Source organism: Crocodylus siamensis, chromosome 4 (genome assembly GCF_052110815.1).
Source record: "Crocodylus siamensis isolate JL-2025a chromosome 4, ASM5211081v1, whole genome shotgun sequence".
NCBI classification, from domain to species: Eukaryota; Metazoa; Chordata; order Crocodylia; family Crocodylidae; genus Crocodylus; species Crocodylus siamensis.
This window is the reverse complement of record NC_143398.1, coordinates 142,051,339-142,067,043: the sequence shown is the minus strand read 5'-3', so window position 1 is coordinate 142,067,043 and position 15,705 is coordinate 142,051,339. Positions and strand designations below refer to the sequence as shown.

At 51.1% G+C, this 15,705-nt stretch overlaps 1 protein-coding gene across 1 annotated transcript in view; it reads right to left on the bottom strand.

Moving 5' to 3' along the window:
• The window catches only part of LOC149866627 (alpha-2-macroglobulin-like protein 1), a 49,663-nt gene that overhangs the window by 30,591 nt on the left and 3,367 nt on the right, over positions 1–15,705 (bottom strand). Inside the window, 9 exon segments of the mRNA XM_090041627.1 lie at positions 3,111–3,206; positions 4,181–4,290; positions 5,714–5,828; positions 6,464–6,607; positions 7,364–7,484; positions 7,933–8,017; positions 9,078–9,249; positions 9,945–9,997; positions 10,398–10,660. Coding sequence (XP_089897753.1) covers positions 3,111–3,206; positions 4,181–4,290; positions 5,714–5,828; positions 6,464–6,607; positions 7,364–7,484; positions 7,933–8,017; positions 9,078–9,249; positions 9,945–9,997; positions 10,398–10,660 — 1,159 coding nt within the window.

The following is a 15,705-nucleotide window of genomic DNA, read 5'->3' as shown; positions in this document are numbered from 1 at the left end:
CTCATGGTGCTCAGGTGAAGTGCCAGAGGACTGGAAAAGGGCCAACATGGTCCCCATTTTCAAAAAAGGGAGGAAAGAGGACCCAGGAAACTATAGGTCCGTTAATCTTACCTTGGTCCTGGGGAAGCTCTTTGAGGAAATTATCCAGGAGCACATCTGCGAGGGACCAGCAGGGGAGATTATGCTTAGGGGCAACCAACATGGGTAAATTAGAGGCAGGTCCTGTCAGACCAACTTGGTAGCCTTCTACAACTGGGTCACAAAAGCCTTGGACGCAGGTGTCGCAGTGGACGTAGTCTTTCTGGACTTTAGGAAGGCCTTCGACAGTCTCTCACTCCACCCTCATTAAAAAATTAGGCGTCTGTGGTGTTGAAGCTAACACAGTCAGATGGGTCTCACATTGGTTGGAGGGCCGCACCCAGAGAGCGGTGGTGTATGGGTGATTTTCGACCTGGAGGGATGTGGCCAGTGGGGTTCCCCAGGGCTCGGTTCTTGGGCATGCAGTGTTCAATATCTTCATCGGTGATTTGGACAAGGAGGTGAAAAGCACTTTGTTCAAGTTCGCGGATGATACTAAGACGTGGGGAGAAGTGAGCATGCTAGAAGAGAGGGACAGGCTATAACTATATCTCAACAGATTACACAGGTGGGCAGATGGGAACAGGATTGGTTTCAATATGGACAAGTGCAATGTGTTACACCTGGGGAGGAAGAACCAGCACCATACCTACAGGCTGGGGAACTCCCTTCTCATCAGTGCACAGGCAGAAAAGGATCTTGGAGTCATCACTGATGCCAAGATGAACATGGGCCGGCAGCATGGGGATGCAGTCAGGAAGGCCAACTGTACTTTGTCATGCATCCACAGATGCATCTCGAGCAGGTCCAAGGAGGTGATCCTCCCCCTCTATGTGACATTGTTCAGACCTCAGTTGGAGCACTGTGTCCAGTTCTGGGCACTGCACTTCAGGAGGGATGTGGACAGCATCGAGCGGGTCCAGAGGAGGGCCACTCACATGATTAGGGGGTGTGGCAGAAAGCCACCTTGGTTTCTCCCCAAAATCTCTGCCCTGTGACAATGTTATTAAATGGGCCAGCACAGAGGATTCACACCTCAGCCTGTCTCTTTAGGTAACCTGAGCTGGCTGCATTCCTGAGGGAGGGGGAAACCTGCTCCCTCTGCCTACGTGACTGGCATCAGCCACCTGGGTGAGGGGCATCTACCTGGTGAGCTGGAATCTGCCCGGTGACAGGTGATGTATCTCAAATTGGTTGGCTGACAGCCAACTGGGGCTGACCTCCACCGGACCAGGTGAATGAGGTCACAGGGGCTATATAAGTTAGGACAGGCTAGGAGGCGGGGGTTCTCTCTTCGGCCATGAAGTGAAGCAGCAGTCATGCAGGGGACACAGAGGAGCTTTACCATCTAAAGTTGGCTCTCTCTCCCAAACTCACGAGCTAGAAACTGCCTGCTTACAGAGGGGAATTTCACCAGCCTCTGGAAGATGCTTGTGAGTAAGCTACTTGAGATCTGATTAGATATTTAGCTGGCAGTAACACAGATGCGTGATCAAAAGGCTACCTCAGCCACACTGTTTGCTCTTTAGGATTTCTAAGATATTGCTCAATCCTGTACCCTAGTTTCTCTTACCCCTTGTAATCAATAAAGTTCTCCTTTTTGACTGGTGTGGGAGACTTATTATGGGGTGGGTCTAAATTATGCCTAAGAGACCCCTTAGGTCTGCGGACTAAGGGAGACTTTACTTTTTGGCCCCTGACTTGGGGAAGTGCCCCAAGTGCCTGTACCGGGTCGAGTACCCGTTGGACTATTAGGCCTGTGTTTCCCCGAGGACACAGGGCCGAGACAGTCCCTTCTTGGGGTGGTGGCGGCGACGTTACCCCCAGACTAGCGAGTGTGCTCTGGGAGAGGGGTCGGCCAAGCATAAGGCGCCCCTAGGGAGGCATTCGGAGCCTGGAAGGTGGTCGGGCACAGGGAGCTGGGCGGCTCAACGCAGAAGCGCCCCCTACTGGCTTGCCACATGGGGCAGTAGGGCAGACCCTATGAGGAGAGGCTATGAGACCTAAACCTGTTCAGCCTGAACAAAAGAAGGCTGAGAGGGGATCTGGTGGCCACCTATAAACTTGTCAAGAGGGACCAGCAGGCAATGGGAGAGTCCCTGTTCCACCAAGCACTACTGGGAGTAACAAGGAATAACAGGCATAAGTTGACTGAGAGTAGATTCAGGCTAGCTATCAGGAGGCACTACTTCACTGTCAAGGTGGCTCGAAGCTGGAACCAACTTCCAAGGGAAATGCTGCTCATCCCTACCCTGGTGGGGGGGTCTTCAAAAGGAGGCTAGATAGACACCTAGCTGGGGTCATTTGACCCCAGTACTCTTTCCTGCCCATGGCAGGGGGTTGGACTTGGTGATCTGCTCAGGTCTCTTCCGACCCTACCAGCTACAAAACTATGTCTAGAATGCTGCTACTGGGAACAGTCTGTGGGGTGTTTTACCTGTAAGGTATTGGTTCCAATTCAGCTACAGAGCTGGGGAGCAAGATGGGTCAGGGAATCAGGAATATGGCTATGGAGTCCTCCTGCTCTGAAGTGCTGGTTCTAATCTATCTTCCAGGTTGTGGTTAGTAGAGAGCAAAGGAAACAGGTTTGGAGGCATTATACCTCTGCAATGTTGGTACCATACCAGGTAAAGGTAAGTAAGTGTTAAAGTGTATTCTAAAAAATATAGGGAAAGCATCCAGAGCCAGGGTTATAGCAAGGTAAGGCAAGCAGGAAGCTGTGCAGGACATGGAAAACAAGGAGTTTCCTCTCATGCAAGGAAGTGCTTCCACTTCTGAGACTTGGTGTGTGACTGAGCTAAAGCTGCAACTCTTTCTGGTCGAGACAGGCCAAGGGAGTAGCACTGGGCACGAGAAGTCAAAAGTTCAGTACCAAAACCCCAGAACCTCCTGTTCTTTGTCCTGTCCCTTCATGTCTTTACTGATTCTGACATTGATTCCACTTCTGTCTACTCACAGGACTCACCTTCAGAGAAACCAGTGTCATTCCAGTGGGTTGTGTTTAGCATGATAGAGGCATCACTGTTCTAATCTGTGACATATGACCAATGGGTCTCCACATCATTGATGTCCACAGTCAGGTAAACAGTTTTGTTTTGGAGGGGAAAGTCACCGATGCAACAATGCATCTGTAGAGAAGAAAGTGAAATGATTGTCTCCTTTTCTCCTACTCACTGTGCATTGCAGTTTGGAAATTGGATGGCTTCTGATGCTGAATGCAGTTGTCAAACCTTTCCGACCAGGCACTCTGAAGTATTTTATAGGTGACAGACAGGATACAGATATCCTAATAACCAGTGCTGAAAAATAGCAGCAGCTATTTAAGAGCAGCAATACACAATGATCTAGGACTTGGCTTGAAAAAATTCATTCAGCTATGACTGAGGGAATCTTAGGGAGGAGAAAGGTAATTCCCCTGGATATTGCAATCCCCTGGACATCTGTGCCCTTGAGCAGTGGTACAGGTGCTTTAAAGGCCAAGTCCATGATTTCACATCTTGTCTAAAGCTCAGGCAGCCCAGCTCCTTCTAGACCACACTGGGGCTCTTGGAACAGTGTAGCTCCAGAGGGGAGATCACCTTCTCAACACTCATTCTCTCCACTCCTGGCAGCATGGTGCTCTCCAGCTCCCTGTTGGGGTGCTGGGGTCAGAAGCGGGGCTCCCTGTGGGGACTATCGTAATGACTGTGCAGTCACCTATATCAGGCCTGCATTCACATGCAGACGGGATTACAAAGAGAATGCCCTCTCCTGCCTGCTTGCAGGAGTGAAGAGTTTAGGAGCTGAAGATGACATTACTGTCTGTGAATGCAGAGAAAAGCACCCACAAGGCCTCCAGAAACCAGGTCTGGCCACAGGACTCATCTGCTGAAGTCTTCAGCCTCAGTAGTCTCTGAGGAGGCTGGACACACACAGCCTCATCTTCAGTTGGTGTAAATCAGCATAGCTGCATTGACTTTAATAGGAGCCCACCATTTTAGGGCAGTTGAGAACTGGGCCTATGGTTTATTCCCAGCATTAATCTCTCCTTTCCTCTATGCTTGCTTCCAAGGTATAAAGAGGGGAGGCTCCCCCCTGGGACAGAGAGGGCAGTAGGCATTACCTTGCCTGTATATGGGAATCCAGGTTTGTAGAATGGATTGAAATCAACAAATTCCATCAACACTTCCTCCACAGTGATGCTGATGTCGGCAGCTTCCCAGATTGTGGCTCCTGAGCAGAGATGAGGTATTTGTTAAACACTGTAGCAGATACAAAGTCAAGGTAACCATTTGCTTTAAGGAGCTGACAGTCCAAATGGCAAATGCATCTGTCTGGTACTAAGACTCAGGAGTAGGTCAGAAACCCAGTGCCTTCCATGGCAACACCTACCACTAGGTCCAGAGGAGCATCTCTCCTGCCTGCCAGGAATGGAGCAGGCAGTCATGGTCATGACCACTGAGCCAGTCTATTCCAGTCTGTCACTGTGCAGTTGGAGAGCCAGGGAAAGGTGTTTGGATATTCAGCTCTTTCAACTCACCCGTTTGTTCCCTCCCAGTGAAGGCTTGTATTTACTGGTGCCTATGAAGCCTTGTGTTTCCAGGTCTCACAGACCAAAATAAAGTTCTTTAGAGGACTTCTAAGCAGGGGCTGTGTGGGTCCCTCCCAGGCTGGGTGTGAAACAACATTCCCTAAACACAAGGCAATGCAGAGAAATGCATGGTGACAGGAGCAGAGAACACAGAGCGTGGTTGGGGCAGTGCAAAAGCGATGCAATAAGAGATGCTTTCTGAGTTGCAGGCTGGGACAGAGCTGTGCCAGCCCTGTAGGAAAGAGAAAGAAGCTAGAATCCGGTGCAGAGAGCAAGTGGGGAGGAACTGGAGCTGGAATCAGAACTCAATACATTGGGCAGATCAACAAGGTGAGAGACACCATTTTAGTGGCAGCATCTTGGGGAGCCAAATAGGAAGTAATGTGGGAATCAAAAACACCAGAGAGCAGGGGAAGTGGGGCAGTGCTTAGGGTAAGGATTTCTGGAAATCCCAATGGATGGTGTGCTCTACAGCAATGATGGGGGAAGCCCTGGAACAGCCTCGTGGCCCCATTACTGGGTTTAGAGCATGTAGTTGGTTCCTTATTTTTCAGAGGCAGCCTTGAGAGCAGTGCAAGGCCAGTGTAGACATACCTAGAGTCCAATGCTGTGGACATTGCTGTAGGTATGTAATGCTGTGGACAAGGCTCAGTGGCTGACTGGGGACAGCAAGGACGGGTTGTTATATATTCCATGGCAGGCTGAGGTGCACTGAGTGATGGAGAGATGCTGTTTGTGCAGCTGACACTAGTGGCTGGTTGGACACTCCAGTACTAGAGAATCTTGGGGGGAAATATGAACCCAGGCAATTGGAGACAAGTGGAAGGAAGTGGTGTAGCCCAGGGTCTGGTAGAAAGTGGGGATACCTGAAAGACATCAAAACTAAATCTCAGTGAAAGTCACCGACTTCAAAGATCTGAAGTTTAAAAAATCACCTGCACTGGGTGGGGGAATGAAGGGGGATGGGACCACCAAACAAGAAAGCAATCAGTCAAGGGTTTCCCAGGAGGACAGTAGCAGAAGCCAGCAGGTGTGAGGAATCAGTGTTTCTCTCCCCACTGGTACCTGTTGCTTCTTCCTGCAGCTTGAATGAAGTTGTCAAAAATTCCTGGTAGTCAGGGTCAGCCAGTGCCAGATCCACTGTATCCACCGTAAAAGTGGAACAACCACTCTTGTCTGTCTGTAGATGTTGAGATGGACCAAAGAAAAGAAAAAGAGCACAGATTGAGTGGGGCAGCAGTCCGCAGATGTTGCCCAATATTAAACATCCTTCCATCCAGCTCCTCAGTCTTTAAATGCTGAAAATCCTGTAAACCATCAACCCCATGGTGGACATCTTGCTTAGTGAAGGGAAACCTTAGAGGCATATTGACTAGACTGGCAGCATCCCCACGCAGGGCAGATAAACAGTGCAGTGCTTAGGTACATCACATCCACTCATGGAGGGAGATGGGACTAAAACCAACTGCTGCAGGTGTGAGACACAGTATCCTGCCGCTTGAGGTGGCAGGGCATCCTCCTTGCTGTCAGTAGTTGGCCAGATAAAGTGGGGCCTTCCAATCAGCCCAATAGTGTTTCTCCAGGTGATGAGATAATGTCTGAGAAGTATAGCTGATAAGCTCCAAAGAGTCAGGTAATGGTCTAGGCCTCCATTGACAGAATGCCGGTGTTCCTTGTGAGGACAGGAAGAACCAGGAAAGCCTAACTTCCATGGAAAACACCCTGGACGTAGGGGCGAAGGTTAGGAGTGAAGTTAGGATGTATGTTTTGATACCATTTCCCAACCTGATGGGTATCTCCTCCAGCTCTACCCACTGCCCCCAGGCCCATCTTGGGGTCCAGAGACTTGCCCAGAGTAGGGGTGAGGGTCAAAGCTTCAGGAGCCTGGTCAAAGTCTATGTCTATGAACTCTATGAAAGTGAGGATGAGGGGCCTGACTAGGCTCATAGCTCCATCTGCCTAAACAACAAAGCACATAACCCTCAGTCCATAGGCCCTTCATGCCTCTCTATGGCTATGTTGTATCCTGCAGATGTGAAGAAGGTGGTCAAAGAGTGCTAATGGTTTGGTCCATGTCAGATGCACAGAGTTTTACTCCCATAAGTCCTGCAGAGCCTGTACAGTCCTGTGAAAGGGCACTAGACACTAGTCAGTCTTGTGCTTTGGGGCCAAAATGATTCCTGAGCCCTGACTGGTGCCTTATTACTGCCACATGTATTGCACAAGATGCAGAGACCCAGCTGGATTTCCAAGTCTCAGCTTTGAGTATGTAGCTGCCATACTAATGACAGCCCCTCTTGCGGTGTGTAGAACTGGGTCTGGGGTATCTGGGAGAAGATTGGTATGCATGGGTAATTTGTGTTCCTCCTGGAAGCACGCAGCAATGGGAATCTTTACGGACTGTGCTAAAGGGCCACTTTTGTCACTGTGGGTCAGAGGGCAGGGAGGCCCTTCACCTTTCCCCAAAGCACCCGGATTTCTCTCTTATCTGGGAGTTGGGTGTCCCCAGGCCAGTGTGCTACTGAGGTAATTCAAGCAGCAGGGTCATGAGCAGATTGGATGCTTTGTCTGACCCGCTGTGGCAGGAGGCAAGAAACAGGATGCCATGACAGATGAAGAAGGACATGTTAGAAGGGACAGAGGCAGATCACTTGGATGGGTGGTTTATTTCAGCCAATGACTCACTCCCTTCCCTCCCCATCCCCATCTGCTCACCTGTCTCTTAAACTCCTTGCTGATGAGAGAGAGTGTTGTGTTTCCCATTTCTGCAAAAGGATCTAAAGCTCGAGTCAGATTGACCTCTAATTCCCCCTGGACAGGCTTGCCATAGGTATACCTGGGTTAAAGTGGGAGAAGACACCCCCAGAGGGACCAAACATCTCAGCAACAGGAGAGAGTGAAGGGAACAGGGCACCCATGCTCAGGGAGAAGGTGAAACCAGCCTCAGCACCCTTGGTCTCAGCACACCCTTTGAACAAGGAACAGGGGCAGGAATGGTTCCCCTTAGATCTCTGCTGGGTGTTTGCCCTTCAGAGTCACCGCACTGCCTGTTCCACCTGCTCTGCGTAGGCATAGGTTTTGTAGGAAAGGTGTAGCTGAGGTCTATGCCCATCCTGGTGGCATTGGGAGGAGGCTGTTTCCTGCTGTGGTGGGGTCCCCAAGCCACAGGGAGGAGAGAAGCAATGGAAGAAAAGTGGTCATTACTCTGCTGCCAGAGGGGTGGTGGAAGGAAGCCAATGTCCAGGGTAGGACTGGGGCTTGTGAGACAAGGCAGTTTCACTCACCTGCCACAGGCTTTGACCTGGAACTCCTTATCTGCAGTGTTAATCAGGTACGGGACCTCATATACCAGCTCAAATTTTGGCAGCTCTGTAAATGGAGATAGGAGGATGGGTTCAGGGAAGAGTCCTAAGAAGTGAACTCACCTTTTTTTCCCTGACACAGCCTCTGAGACACCAGTATGGCACTGGATGGATGGACTGGGAGACTAATGGCATATCTAACCCAGCTGTGGGCTGCCTTGGGGCACTTCTCTAAAGTGCCCCACACATACTCCAGATGTGGATATAATGTAGCTTCCTTAGAGCAAGGCTGGCTTACACCAATAAGCTCTGGGGCTGGCTCAAATGTCCTAAGGGCTCATTCCCAGGATCATGCTCATGCCCCATACTCAGAGCGTGCATGGAGCACCATGCCAAGAGTCACATCCTCTCTCTGTGCCTGAGGGCCCCCAGCCCATCCTGAGTCTCCCATCTCTTTCTTTTTTGACAGCTACCAGTCACCCTCTTCTTGCCTCCCCCAGAACCATTTCAGGGGACAGCACCCATAGAGCACAGGTGCTGTGCCTCACCACAGTGCTCCTTACCATGTCCAATGTGGACAAGTCCTAAACTCAATCCCATTTACTGTCAGGGCAAGGGTAGCATTGAGAGATCAGTGTGTATGGAGAGAGAGGCCAGGGGACCCAGGCCTGCATAAACCTGGGCTCATTTCCACCTCAGTACAGCCAAGCATGGTTCCTCCAGATGCAGGAAGGATTACTGATGTGAAAAGGGACCCCATGACTGAATGAATTCAAGGCTTGATTCCCCAGGAGGGCTGGGGAGAGCCTGGAGCACAGGGGCACAGGGGCAGGACCTGCGGCAGGGGTCTGGGCCAGGGACTTGTGTGTAGCTGAAGCTCAAGGCTGAAAGAATAATGGGGCTACATTTTCTTTTCTTCCTCCAAAGCAAGGTGAGGGTGCCCTAGGAGAGTGCAGTATGGGCCAGTGAGGGGGGGGCTTCAGATGGAGCACAGTGGGGACCAAGACCTCAGGATGGAGGTGGGGTTGAGGGAAGGCAGGGGCAGTAATTCTCAAATGGCAAAATCTAATGAACAACCCTACACACCCTAATGCAGCCTCCCCTGGCCTCCACCCTCTAGTACTCACCATATTCCTCCACTGTGAATAGTCCTAGCTTGTCATCTCTAATTTCCTCTTCATCCAGCCTGATGGCATATGTCCCCAGAGCTACTTCAGAGGCCAATGGGAAGGACAAATCCACAATCCCTTGCCTTGGCTTCACATCTAGCCATTGGCTGATACGATTTTTATTGGGATCCTATGCAGGAATGGACAGTCATGGTCACATGCGCACCACTGTAAACACTGGTGTGCTTAGGCATGAACGGGGGCTCAGCCCCACACACATGCTCAGAGCGAGCATGGAGCACCATGCCAAGAGTCACGTCCTCGCTCTGTGCCTGAAGGCCCCCAGCCCATCCTGAGTCTCCCATCTCTTCCTTTTTTGACAGCTACCTGTCACCCCCTGCCTGCCTCCCCCACCCCCAGAACCATTAATTGCTGGTAACAGTTCAGGGGAAGGGAAGCAGGGCAGGACTCAGCCAGGAGATGTGGTGCACTCCAGCAGTGTCAGTGGCAATGTAGAGCTGAGAAGACAGGTCCAAGAGGTCATGCACCAGCAGCTGCACCAGAGGGTACTGTGAAACGCAAGAGAGAAATGAGATCGCCATTATACAGGTCTCAGCTTCCCCTTTAGCAGGTCCTGCCTCTGAGCTCAGGTCTCAGCACTCCCCAACTAAACACTCAGGTTTCTACAGCAGCCACACGCCCATCTCAGAGGGACTGCAAGAGCTGGAGAGGTGACAACCGTGGATGTGTTCCTTACAGAGACCTCACTGTATCCTCCCCGGCCTTGCTTACTGCAGGGAGAGGCGTGATGATTGCCCCACATACTGTGCCTGGGGGTAGTATACTACTGGCCTCTGCCTCCTGGAAAAGTGAAGAGACACTCACCACTTTGTCGATGGCCTTAAACTCCTCATCAAGGCTCACAATGCGAAATTTCACTGCAGGGAACAAGAATATGCAGTGAGTCACTCCAGCTGGGACAGGCTCTAGGAGGAGTATACAGCTCCCTTCCCATGCTCCGGCATCCCCTTGTGCCCCTGCTTGTGGCCTGAGGATGAGTTGGTGGGTGTTCATGTGTGTACACAGTCCAGCAAAAAGGGGCTCTGCTGTCAAATGAGCAATATTCTTTCCAAATTTGACAGGGATTTTTCAGAGACCCAAGGAGCAGTGAGTCCTGGCCTTGATTTCAGGTCTTATTCAAAAGGTAGTTCTACAGGTGCAATATTCCTGAGCAGCATGTGGGGATGATAGGGTCAGCACTGGTTCAGAAAAGAAAGTGCCCTCCACCCATAGGCTCTCTTCTGTACCTGGTGACTAATGGATCTGACTTTCACCTGCGAGGTGGGGTGGGCTTGCATCTCACAGGAACCATCCCCAGACGAGGACAACTACCACATCCCCTCTTCTTGGTCCTGCCTGTCCCATTGCTCATACCTGTCTCCCCAGGTTTGTAGAAGGGCTTGTCCATTTCTATGAGGAGCTTCTCTTTCCGGTCCCTCACCAGCACCTTCTTGTGGCTCTCAAAACCCACTGTGTCTCCACTGTGGATCGGGACGTGTACAAAGGCCACTTCCTCTGCCTTCCAGATGCAAGGAAACATGCTGTCTCAGTAGTGTGACTTAAGCTTCTAGACCACTTTTTTTTTGTGGGGGCCAAGGGTGGGCTTTTCTGTCCCTTTCCCTCCTACAGTCTCCAGAGATGATAGATAAAGAAAATCTCACGTGCCCTTTCCTCCCCTCATCCATTTCTTCCTCTCCCTTCCATACCCCTTTTCAGGTCCCTCATGTCTCGTTTCAGCACGGTTTCATTAGGGGCAGGTCATGTCAGACCAACCTGATTGCCTTTTATGATCAGGTCACAAAGGCAATGGATGCAGGTGTCGCCGTGGACATAGTCTCTGTAGACTTCAGCAAGGCCTTTGACACTGTCTCCCACCCCATCCTCATTAAAAAACTATGGCATTGATGCCTACAGTCAGATGGATTGCAGATTGGCTCAAGGGTCGTACTCAGAGGGTGGTGGTGGATGGGTCATATTCAACCTGGGGGGAAGTGGGCAGCGGAGTCCCCCAGGGCTCGGTCCTGGGGCCTGCACTGTTCAATTTATTCATCAGCAATTTGGACGATGGGGTGAAAAGCAACCTGTTTAAATTCGCTGACGATACCAAAATTTGGGGTGAGGTGAGCACGCTAGTAGGGAGGGAAAGATTGCAGCAAGATCTGGATAGGTTACAGGAGTGGGCTAACATAAACAGGATGTGTTTCAATACTGACAAGTGCAGGGTACTGCACTTAGGCAGTAGAAACCAGCAGCACACTTATAGAATGGGAAACTCCCTTCTTGAGAGCATTACTGACTCCAAGATGAACATGGGCCGACAATGCAAGGTCACAGTTGGCAGGACTAACCGGACCTCGTCGTGCATCCACAGCTGCATCTCAACTAGAGCCAGGGAGGTGATCCTCCCCCTCTATGCGGCGCTGGTCAGGCCACAGCTGGAGTACTGTGTCCAGTTCTGTGCGCCACACTTCAGGAGGGATGGGGACAACATTGAAAGGGTCCAGAGGAGGGCCACCCACATGATTCGGGGACAATAGTGCAGACCCTACATACAGTGAGAGACTGCAGGACCTGAGCCTGTTCAGCCTTCACAAGAGAAGGCTGAGGGGGGACCTGGTGACTGTCTATAAACTCACTAGGGGGGACCAGAAGGGTTTGGGGGAGACCTTGTTTCCCCTAGCGCCCCCTGGCATAACAAGGAACAATGGACACAAATTATTGGAGAGTAGGTTTAGATTAGACATCTGCAAGAACTACTTCATAGTCAGGGTGACTAGGAGCTGGAACCACTTCCAAGGGAAGTGGTGCTGGCTCTTACCCTGGGGGTCTTTAAGAAGAAGCTTGATGACTACCTGGCTGGACTCATTTGAGTCCAGTTTTTCTCCGCCCAGGCCGGGGATCAGACTTGAAGATCTACAAGGTCCCTTCCAGCCCGACTTCTATGATTCTATGTCCCTTACCCTGTGTCCCTATGTCTGCACACCTTTCTTCTCCTTCTCCTTCCTTCTGCTCCTCTTTCTCTATCTTCTCTCCCCCCATTCTCCTTTACATCTCTTTCTCCCTCCTTAGTGAGGCTGGAACAGAGGTCTCTAGATTGTGGGAGGAAAGGAAGCTGTGAGATGTGAGACTTACATAGCTATAAGAGGACTCCTTTTTCCTGGGAATGAAGGCTGGCACCTGGAGAAAGGGCCCAAGAAAAAGAAAAGAGAAAAAAAGGAATCCAAGTACATCAGAAAAGTATCATTTCTGACACCAGCTGGTGCCACATCTACCTCTAATCTTCAGATTCAAGGTCTGGATGCAAATTCTGTAGCTCCAACCCAACATGATCCCCAGAAAAACATTTGGAAGAGTGAAAAACAAGTAGCAGGCTTCTTGGTAAGTGGTGGCATTGGGAGGATGAGGATAGTGCTGAAACCAGAGTTGCCTGCATAGTCCCAGCTTCTCTGTACCAGGAGAATATGAAGCAGTTAGGGGGCTTGCAAAAGAAGATCAGTACAGACAGGTAAAAGCTAGTCTAATCCAGAAAAATTACTCCGCATGTGGCAGCTCTGAATTGCATGTTTGCTATTTTCCAGACCCTCCAGAGCCAAAGGGATCCTCCCTTTTCTCATCCCAGGACCTGCATGGTGATGAGGACTTTGTTTAATGGGGTTTTGTCTATAGACCTTACTGTGGCTTATGCTTCAAAGGGTGCTGCTTGCTATGTTCAGCTGGAGCTTGTCAGCGAGTCCCACACAGCTGATCAGAGAAGCCACGTTCTTTGACACAAAAACTGCAGCAAGCAAAGAGCCAGAACACTTCCATGGTCCCACACAGCTGTTTGCTGTGACTACATGTACCCCCAGCTCCACAGGGAGGACAGACCCTGCAAAAGATCTGGTTTCTATTGTACCCCACATGTCTGCTTCTACTCTTGTGAGAGGCAAGGTTTTCTTACGGTGATATCTTGCATTGGACCAACTGCATCATTGAGATAGAGTTAAACAAGCTTTTGAATACAAGGCATTCATCAACTCACATCATGTTCTATTCTTGGATAGATTTCTGATTGATTCTTCTCCCACCTAGTAACCAAGTGCTGCAATGGCACTTTCTGCAGCAGTGACCCCAGAATAGCTGCCTCTCCATCTGCTCTGGGCACCAGTGTCAGTTCCATCAGTGCACAAAATCAATTACAGTTACTCCAGTGTAAGTGTGTTCCCTGGCCATAGTCACACATACACACTTGTGTTTACAGTGTTGGAAAGCACGACTGCAGCTCATGCAGACCTAATCCAGCCAGTTTTCATCTGGACAGCTCTGTCAAGCACAGCAGGGAAGCTGCAGCAATACTGCCATCCCCAGGTTAAAACCAAGGGCCCTATACACATGATAGACCTCTACTCTGATATGTGTGCTAATCAGCATTCATCGGAGCAGACTCAATTAACCAAGAGCCACTCTAATTAAAGTGCCCCCTGGACCACATGCATAGATGCCCCTAGGTCCCAGGTAGCTTGGTGCAACTGAAGCCTCTGCTGCTGCTGTTTTGCTGTAGTCAGTACCTCATCTAGTACCTAGGCTTCTCCGTGGGCTGTTCTCCTGTCCCCCTGTTGCAGTAGGGCCAGCCTTCAAGTATGGACAGACGCAACCCTTGAACCATTCCAAGAATGCCATTGATTGGGAAGTGGTTGACAATTGTCCCTGGACAAAAGCGTCCCCCCGGTACACTACTAAGTGTTCTAAGTAGACCTGGGTTTATCTACATGTGCATTTTACGGCAGAATTGACTAATTGGCTCCTCAGTAAGAATCACCATCTACATTCTACATTAGGGCATAGTAAATTAATTAACTCCATTGCAGGATAGTACTGTTAGGGATAAGTACTATCCTAAGGTAGAGTAATTTACACCACTGCACCACATATGTAGATGGTGACCAGGGTTGGCTGAGACACAAGGCTGCAGCTAGCCCCCACACTGCAGCACCCTTGTGCCCCAGCCAACCCCTCTACCACCCGAAGCTGCTACCTGGAGCCCAGGACTGACCCCCGCTACCACCCTCCAGACCCGCTGTCAGCTCAGGGCTGCTCTACCCTGACTCAACATGCTGTGGTCCAGGGCATACATGTAAATGTTGCTCCCAGGAGAAATAAGCTCCAGCATGAACTGCACTGGAATTTATTTCTTTACCCTAACTGCATGTGTAGATGCACCTACTCTCACCTTGTAGGGACTGTACAATTGTAATAATGTCACCAGGGGCTGGTAAAGTACCAAGGCCATCATGACTTCCAGGGGAAGGTTACCATCAAAAACCAAAGGTGGGACATATGCACTCCCCCTCCTCCCCGCCACCCCCCGCATGGGTGGTACAACTGAAGCAGAGCTGAGTGGAGCCTGTAGGGGGCTTCAGGGCTGGGGCTCCTCACCCTGTTATCCTCCCCCCAGGACCTTTGTGGCCCATCAGGGAGGACATGGTGGAGAGGCTCAGTTTTACCTCATCTGCACAGACATAGCACAGGGTGGTGGCTGGTACAGGGCTCCCAGCAGCAGTGGCAGCACCAAGCCTCCCCACCCCACTCTGTCTTCACATGCCAAGTCCTGCCAGATAGGCCATGGAGGCCCTTGCGGGAGGGCAGCAGGGCAAGGAGCCCTGAGTCCCACAGCAGGCAGCCTGTATCTGTCCCCACCACATGAAAAAAGGGAGGGGGGCATGTGCCCCCCATGCCACCCTCTCCAGGAGTGCACGCAGCAATGTTGAGCCTACCCCCATGCTGTTCCCTGGCTGGGATGATCCTGGCTCCATCCAAAGGGTTGTGCATTCCCATCCACACTCTGGGCCCCATGCACTGCCCTGCCTGGGCAGGGCCCCCAGCCCCAGCCTCCAATCCTGTCCCACTCCATCTCTCACCATGAGGAGGGACCATAGTCTACCTCCCCCATGTCTCTTCTCCCCCCCCCACCCCCCCAGACTTATCTATAGGCAGCTGGGGAGTTGTTCTTCACTGCTGCCTGGGTGTATGGCTGGCCACACGCATGTGTGCCCCCTACAGCTGCTTTCCCCCACCCCAGGCAATCTCTTGCAGGCTGGAACTTTGCCAACCTGCAAGGGGAAACCCATGGTTTCCTGTTCTTTTCTCCTTCAAAGGAGAAAATCCATGCCAATTCACAGCAAAAGGAAAATCCGGATCCCTGCACAAGATACTAAGACCATAGTTGAGTGTGTCAAGGAGAATCTGGGACAAATGCTGTCCCAGAGTCATTCAGCCCAGGACCAGGGCCTGATGTTTATATTTTGGGATTGTTTCATTCAGTTAGGGATGCGTGGTCACCCTATTCCAGGGGTCTGTGCCCAGAGTTTCCCCAGGATTCACATGGAGGGGGAGGAAGACCTGGATTGGGGCAGGGGGTTGGAGTGGACAGGTTGCCAGTGCTGAGGGGTTGTGTGGCTCCCTGATTGCAGCTCCCAGGGGGCTGGGTGCCAAGAACTCCCTGCCTTTTCCAACCTCTGACCTGGGAAGTGGGAACCCAGACTCAGTTGGGTAGGGAGGAGTTGGAAAGGTTGCCAGGTGTTTCTTGCCTCCTGCCCCTGGGCTGCCA